At 41.9% G+C, this 8581-nt stretch overlaps 1 protein-coding gene and 1 pseudogene across 3 annotated transcripts in view; both read right to left on the bottom strand.

The window, feature by feature from the left end:
- DENND5A (DENN domain containing 5A) overlaps nt 1-8575 on the bottom strand; it is a 108986-nt gene extending 100411 nt beyond the window's left edge. For 2 of the 3 annotated variants that reach the window (XM_029915372.1, XM_029915373.1), the window contains exon 1: nt 8447-8575. In XM_029915372.1, the coding sequence (XP_029771232.1) occupies nt 8447-8570 (124 nt within the window). In that variant the 5' untranslated portion in view covers nt 8571-8575. Of the gene's footprint in view, nt 1-7450; nt 7472-8446 lie in introns of those variants that run through there. The other variant, XM_029915374.1, reaches the window with a different exon arrangement.
- LOC115272282 lies at nt 7-704 on the bottom strand (annotated as a pseudogene).
- Nucleotides 8576-8581: the final 6 nt, after the last annotated feature.

Raw genomic sequence — 8581 nt, 5'->3', positions numbered from 1 at the left:
TTGGAAAGGAGTTATTTTGCATTACCCAAAGTGTTCAATCACATTATGACGGGTCACATTCGCATACAACCAGAAGGCCAAACAACGTCTACTGCAGTGATTTTGCAAATTCCGCATAGTCAATGTATCCATCATTGTTTTTGTCATCATCTCTCAACATACCATCTATTAGATTAATCAGTTCAGCTTCACTCATTGGCGGTGCCTGTTCATTCGCTTCCTCCTTATGGACGTGAGTGATGGCTGTGGAGAGCTCCAGGCCGTCAAGCAAATTATTGCCATCATATCATGCATTTTGAAATAATGGAGCTGCAGTTCTTGTGGGGACATCTCCGCCTCTGGTTTGTTGATGACACCTTCTAGATGTTCCATGATATGCCCTGGCTGCACCCAGTTCCCAAGCAGTTGTCCTCAGATGGGAAGCCTCCTAACATGAGCCTCGCCAGCCCCCGTCCTCCTAGCTCTGACTTTTTAAATTCTGTGCCCAATATTAATGAATGTACACTCATTTTTTGTGTGTTGTGCCAACTAGGTATAGTTTAGAAGTCAAGGAATCCCACATTCATAGAGGAATGAAGCTTAACAAGAGGAACCTCCACAGACCTTCACCCTGCTTAGGCCTCTCAGCACTCCATGAACCTCCATTTTAGACACACCCAGCTAGGGGTCCCTGGGTGGCTCAGTCAGTTAAGCATTCAACTCTTGGTTTTGGCTCAGGTCATAATCTTACAGTTCATGAACTCGAGCCCTATGTCAGGCTCTGCATTGGCAGTGTAGAGCCTGCTTGGGATTCTCTCTCTCTCCTTCTCCCTCTGCCCCTCCCCTGCTTGCTCTCTCTCTCTCTCTCAAAATAAATAAATAAACTTAAAAAAAAAAAAGACTGACCCAGCTAGTTCAAGTCCATACAGTAGATAACAGATGTCCTAGCTTACACATCACACTTATTTATTTTTAATTTGTTTGAACAAACAAATATTACTAACCTGGCTCTCTTTAACAGGAAACGATGACAGATCCCATGGATGACAATCAAGCAAATATCCTATCTATCTATCCTAAATATCTGAGAAATGAGATAATCTAAACTATACCTGTTCCCATCTTACTTCATGAAGTCATATCTGAACATAGCTTGAGAGCTGGCATATGCTCTCATTTTCTACCATAACAACGCTCTGTCACTCCTAAATTCAGTTCAGGATTCCATATACTCCATACTAAAATCAGTCATCACAGAACATCTGGAACACAGACATATATCCAATATCTGCCTCACTTAATAACTTTTGAGAACTAGGGGCACCTGGGTGGCTCAGTCAGTTGATCGTCCAACATCGGCTCAGGTCATGATCTCATAGTTCATGAGTTTAATTAAGCCCCACGATGGGCCCTGTGCTGACAGCTTGGAGCCTGGAGCCTACTTCACGTTCTGTGTCCCCCTCTCTCTTTGCCCCTCCCCGACTCATGCTGTCTCTCTCAAAAAAAGATAAATTAATGTTAAAAAAAATTTTTAATTAACTTTTGAGAACTACATCTAAAAATGTGACAATAAAAGCCTATGTGTAAAGCACTAAATTCCCTAAGAAGTTACCAGCTTCTAAAAACTAACTCTCTTTCACTGGATCCTATGCCATATCCAGCAGGTTCCCTCATGTGGACCTAGATTACTGAGAGACTTCTAAGACCTCTTGACAGTAATTCACATTCAGGGATAGCAACAGGAATTAAGGAACCAAGCCAAGTCCAAGAATTCTGTCTGCCAGAGTTAGCCAGAAAACAAGCTTACAAAAGGATATAAAACTGGAAATGGGTGCTGCCAAAGGACGCCTTAAACAAAAAAAACTTCATTTCTAATCTAGGAAGGAAGGAAGGGCCAAGCACAGTCTAAGAGAATTTGGTTTAAGTACCAAACACTGTGACTCAGGATTTCCTCCTAACAAGAGAGTAGCAAGCTCCAGTGCCATTCAAGCAAAATCTACTTACTTTCAGTGTGATCCTCCCTACCTGAGGGAGAACAAAGTGGGGTTCTGTTAAAGAATATACAGTCTCTACAACTAAATTTAGCATGTAATTTTAAACTGTCTTGGACTGCTCTGCTTCCTGTGTGTTGGTCTTGTCTCTTGACCTCTCCTTTGCTCTACTTTAAAAAAGGAAATACATGACCTAACTTAGGAAATCGCCTCCTGCTACAGCAACCTGGACGTCTGCAAGTTATCACAGATGCCTAAGGTAAGCTATCAGGATTTGAGTTTTGCTTTGGCTAGGAGTCTGGGATTCAGAGCAGAGAATCCTTTACTCAATGACCATGAGAGAACCTGCACAGAATTGACAGACTGATAGAGGAAAATAAAAATAAAATACAAATCAGCTCATATTCACTCTGATTGAATCTGGCTCATCAAACTTCTTATAGCCACTTCAGGGGTGCCTGGGTGGCTCAAGTGGTTAAGTGTCCGACATTGGCTCAGGTCATGATCTTGTGGCCTGTGAGTTCGAGCCCTATATCAGGCTCTGTGCTGACAGCTCAGAGCCTGGAGCTTGCTTTGGATTCTGTGCACCCCCCCTGCCCCTCCCCAACTCATGCTCTATCTTGTCTTGCTCTCTCAAAAATAAATGTTAAAAAAAAATTTTTTTTTTTAATTTCTTGGGGTGCCTGGGTAGCTCAGTAGGTTGGGCGTCCAACTTTGGCTCAGGTCATGATCTCACGGTCTGTGAGTTCAAGCCCTGCATCAGGCTCTGGGCTGACAGCTCAGAGCCTGCATCAGGCTCTGGGCTAACAGCTCAGAGCCTGGAGCCTGCTTCAGATTCTGTCTCCCTCTCGCTCTGCCCCCCCTCCGTTCATGCTCTCTTTGCCTCTCAAAAATAAATAAATCTTAAAAACATTTTTTTAAAAAAACTTCTTATAGCCACTTCATCTCTGGAAAGAAATAGTGTTTTGTTTTGTTTTTAATATAAGATATCCTTCTTAGCCATCAGGGATATGCAAATCAAAACTACAATGAGATATTTTCATACCCACTAGGATACCCATAATCAAAAATATGGACATAGAGAAAGTGGAACCTTCATACACTGCTAGTGGGAATGTAAACTGGTATAGTTGTTCTGGGAAACAGTCTGGCAATTTCTCAAAAGGTTAAACGAAGATTTGTCGTATGCCCTGACAATTCCACTCCCAACAGAAATGCAAACATATGTCCACACAAAAAAACATACACAAATGTGGGGTACCTGGCTGGCTTAGTTGGCAGAGCATACAACTCTTGATCTCAGCGTTGTGAGTTCAAGTCCCACATTGGGAGTGGACCCTACTAAAATTAGTTAATTTATTTTTTATTTTTTTAACATTTATTCAGTTTTGAGAGAGAGAGAGACAGAACATGAGTGGGGGAGGGGCAGAGAGAGAAGGAGGCACAGAATCTGAAGGAGGCTCCAGGCCCTGAGTTGTCGGCATAGAGCCTGATGTGGGGCCTGAACCCACGAACTGTGAGATTATGACCTGAGCCAAAGTCGGACAAGCTCAACTGACTGAGCCACCCAGGCGCCCCCTGAAATTAATTTTTAAAAAATTATACAAATGTTCACAGCATCTATTATTCATAGTGATCAAAAACCACAAACAACCCAAAAGTCCATCAACTGATGAGTAAATAAAACATGGTATATTCATACAATGAGATATTATTCAGCCTTAAAAAGAAACATACTGATATATGCTATAACATGGACAAACCTTAAAAACGTCCTAAATGAAGAAAGCCAATCACAAAAGACCATATATGACTCCATTTATATGAAATGTCCAGAATAGGTAAATCTATAGGTATCAAAAGGAGATTAGTGGTTGGTTAGGGCTGAGAGTTAGAGAGGTGGAAAGAAATGGAGAGTGACTGTTAATGGGCATGGGCCTTGGGGCGGGAGGGGGAGAGGTGACAGTGATGAATATATTCTAAAACTGACTATACTGATGTTTGAGCAACTCTGTTAACATACTAAAAAATTACTCAATTATATACTTTTTTTTTTAAGTTTAAGTAATCTCTACAGCCAACGTGAAGTTCAAACTCCCGACCCAGAGACGATCTGTATGCACTCCCAACTGAGCCAGCCAGGGACCCTGATTTGTACACTTTAAGTAAGTGAATTATATTGTATGTGAATTCTATCCCAATGAATTTGCTTATATATATGTGTTCAGAAGAGAGAACACACACATAAAAGTGATAAAACAAAACAAATGGAACAAAATGCTAATCAGCAAATCTGGAAAAGGATATATTGAAGATCTCTGTACTATTCATGTCAATGTTCAGTGTGAAATTATAGGAAAAGAAAAAGCTAAAAAAAGTAAGAATCACACATCGTATTCTTAACATGAAACAAAACCTACACTAGAATAACTGACATAATGTCTGCTCTTTCCCTTGCCAAACAAATATTTCACTTGTCCCTTCTACTCAATGGATTGTGCAAAGCATCACTCAAGTAGCGGAAAAGAATGAAATGTGGCAAGGGAGAAAAATATTCTCTAACTTTCTCAGGGCCTCAGTTTCTTCATCTGTAAAATCAGGTTAATCTCTTGAAGAGTGCTTCCATGTTTGACATGCCATGATTCTTACGTTCCAAAAATTCACTGCTCAATATGGTTAAGGAGGAGTATGATCTCACCGGGCCTCTGACCTTTCTAGTCAGTAAGCAATTTTTTCTCTCTTTAAACGGTGACATTAAGAAATGATTTCAGTGTATTCTCAGAGGCTTATACAGGATACTGGCCAGTCTCATGTCTATGTCCCCTAGCCCTCCAAAGTCCTTTGCTCAGAACCTGGGAAAACTAGAATAGTGGATGCAAGAACCAAGAATACTTACATCTTAATGCTGGGCACAGGTAGTTCAGAGGAACTTAAAAAGACTGCAAAGTAAGTAACAGGTCACAAGTATTCTGGAATCTTAATTCTCAGGCACAAACAGGGAAAGTAAACTCAGGAATCCTATCTCATGGTGAGCCTTCTCCTGCAGGCACTGGTGGTGATCATAAGAAGAAAAGGGAAAAACGAAGATGCCCAGGACGCCATCCATCAAAGGGTAAGAGTGGGACTCGACTCAACTACCATCTGCATCCCCACTTAGACTGGGCCAACAGTAATGAAAACGTAAATCAGAAGCAATTCCTACAGATTTGCTTATCCATCTGACAAGCTAAAAAGCCAAGAAGCAGATCCTATTTCCTAAAGTTGACTAGATTTAGGATTCAGTCATTGATTACCTTCCTCTCTTCCCAACACAAAATACATCCTCAACTAACCAGAAAGAAAACAATTAATTTTCCTTTTTTTTTTAATTTTTTTAACGTTTTATTTATTTTTAATACAGAGAGAGACAGAGCATGAGAGGAGGAGGGGCAGAGAGAGAAGGAGACACAGAACCAGAAGCAGGCTCCAGGCTCTGAGCTGGCTGTCAGCACAGAGCCTGATGCAGGGCTCGAACCCACAAACGTGAGATCTGACCTCAGCCCGAGTCGGAGGCCTAACCGACTGAGCCACCCAGGCGCCCAAAACAATTAATTTTCTTACCTTCCTCAGTTCCCTGCAGAACAAATGACTTGCCTAAATGCTTAAGTTTGCAAGAAAGGGGATGAGGTGACAGAGACTCTATAAAATCCAATTCTTTGAGTTTCTATTCAACACAGCAAGCTCTATGCTTATTGTTGCAACCAGAGATTGAATCCAAACTCTCTGCTTATTGTTTTAACCAGACAATGAATCTTAATCCTTCTCCACGAAACTAGAAGGAACACTGAATGTCTTTGATTTGCCTGTTCAGGATTCACTTTTTTAAAAGGATAGAAGCTATGTGAGGTATAGAATTTAATTTGCCTGGAGAGAACATAGACTCCTCATACCTCCCTAAAGAACCTGGGTACAGCTCACAAGTTACTATAGTTTCACTTATTATGACATCATCAGTTTGGGAGCTATAAAGCCTGCTAAGGAGAGAAAATGCACCATGAAAGTCTCAATACTGACCTGCATAGAGCTATTTGTATTCTGTTTTATTTTATTCAGATTCCCTCTGGGTAGTCCAGATTCTCCTACCAACTCACCAGAAATGAAATGAAGGAAAAAAGAAATCCTTCAATCAGTGCCTATTCAAACAAAGGCCACCTACTGAATAAATGGTCTTGGCATTCCACTACTGCAACCACAAAAAAGACAGAAAAAATACCCTTCCTTCACACATTTTATACAATTGATTGCCTTTTCTTTATTCTCCCAAGCTTTCACAGAGATATAATTTTAATTTGCTGAAAAACCAGATAATTAACAGATATTCACTAAAAGAAAAGTAACATTTTTGAGGGTCTACTTGATGAGATGCTTTTTATTTACATTACCTGTTTTATAGATGAAGATGCCAGCAGTTACCTAACTTGCTCCTAGTCACTGTGATAGCCAATATATTGCAGAGGGGAAATGAGAAACCGCAAAACCCATGCTCTCACTAACAAATCACTTCCTGGCTTCATTCTTATGTTTTATCATTTGCAAGCCATTCTCTTTATTTTTCTAAAATCAAATTTCTATATAATTTAATAGACATTCAAAAGCACAGCATAAAAATAACACTTGTGTATTCCACAACTTTAAAGTTTCTTTTACTGGGGACAACTCTGTGATTTTTATTCTTTCTCAACATATTAGCGTTTGCTAAAGACCCAGCCAGGAATGAGATGCAGCTTAGTGAAAGGAGCACTGAACCAAAAGTCAGGCAATTAACTAACAGGATGTAGGCTCAACTGTCCTCCCTGGGGCTCATTTTCCTCTCTGAGGTCCCTCCCAACTCCAACATCACAAACTAAATTCCAACAACTGCATCACAAAGTCAAAAATTAATAAATATGAAACACAGATGTAAAATTAACATGTGTATTATAAGAATTTGAAGACCTAAAAGAGTGAACTTGAAATAATAAAGCTACCCCAACAAAAGGCATAGTATTAATGGCATTACTGCTTGATGATATTTTCTCCATCTGCTATAAAATTTGAGAAAATAGTATATTTGTTTGACCTTGATAAAGGTCATCAATTTATCATATTTTTTAAAAGATGATCTATTTCTGTCACTTGAAGTATGCACCTAGTTTTTTGTTTTTTTCATAAGAAACACTGGGATTTTCTGATGACAAAAATAAGGAAACAGAAGTGCCTGAGTGGCTCAGTCAGTTGAGCATCCAACTTCGGCTCAGGTCATGATCTCACTGTTGGTGAGTTCTAGCCCCTAAGTTGGGCTCTGTGCTGACAGCTCAGAGCCTGGAGCCTGCTTCGGATTCTGTGTCTTCCTCTCTCTGCCCCTCCCCCACTCGCACTCGGTCTCTCACTGTCTCTCAAAATGAGTATCATTAAAAAAAATTTTTTAATAAAAAAATAAATTAACAACCCTGTCCCATTACCTCTGAAGCAAAGTAAAATCTGTCAACCGCATAATCATTTTCAGGAAACTTTAGTGAATACATCATGACAAGGCACTGGAAAGGGGTATCCTCTCATCAAATCAAGAGGACACCACAAACCTCCACAGCACATGAAACCTGCAAACTGGACACACCAGACAAAAACTTTCTCAAAACTGTTGCAATTCAAAGGCTCCAGTGACAGTGCAGTGGAATTCATGGGGATTTTACAATTATGACATTCTTCAGCAATTCTTGCCAAATTTGATCTGGGCCCCGTCTTCACTCCCCTACCACTTCCTCTTTGAAAGATGACTTGAGAAGCATAACGACCCAACCCAGACTCTCCCACTGGGTTGCTGCCCTTTTATTCACAAATGACACTGGTTTCATAAAAGGCCACCAATTACTTTTCATAAAAAGAGGCACGGCCTCGGGGTACAGGTCCTTTCTAGAATTAACAACAGAGTTCTTACCCTTCTTCATGTGGCTCAACTTCACTTCAAGGCTCAATTTTACTTCATGTCCTATCAAACAGGCCAGGGCTGGTTTTGAGGAACTGAAGAGGCCAGAAAAACTCACCAAGTTTCTATTTTGCTCTCCTTGATGTGTTTTAAAGTCTGAGTATAACTTACTTTGACTAGGACGAGAAATATCTTCTTCCCACCCTAACGGGGGTTCGAGAACAAGCTTACCTTTATCTCGTACTAAGACACTCTACCTTCACCAGACAGAACACACAACGCTTCCCTCCTCCTCGTCCCCTATTACAGGACCGTCGCGCAGAGGGGCAGGGGGGTCGTTCGGACCCTTCCCGGCCCAGCGCCCCTCATTCCGCTTCCCCACCTCCAGCCCGACGCCCCCTTGCCCCGCGCCAGCCATGGGTCCTGCGGACCGGCCCTCTCCCAGATCCCGGGACAAAGCGGGGAGGTTTCCTAGAGGGTCCCGGGCCGCAGCGGGCGCAGGGAAACAGCCCCGGGTTCCGCGCGCACTCACCCGACAGCTCGTCCGGCTCCAGCCCGGTCTCGGTGTCCAGCCCGCAGATGACAAAGTAGTCGGCGAAACGACTGGGCGCCGAGCCCCCTCCGCCGCCGCCGCCGCCGCCGCCGCCACCGCTCATGGCGCCGGGGC

The sequence above is a fragment of the Suricata suricatta genome, chromosome 11, assembly GCF_006229205.1.
Source record: "Suricata suricatta isolate VVHF042 chromosome 11, meerkat_22Aug2017_6uvM2_HiC, whole genome shotgun sequence".
NCBI lineage: Eukaryota > Metazoa > Chordata > Mammalia > Carnivora > Herpestidae > Suricata > Suricata suricatta.
This window is presented reverse-complemented; position numbering and strand designations above follow the sequence as displayed.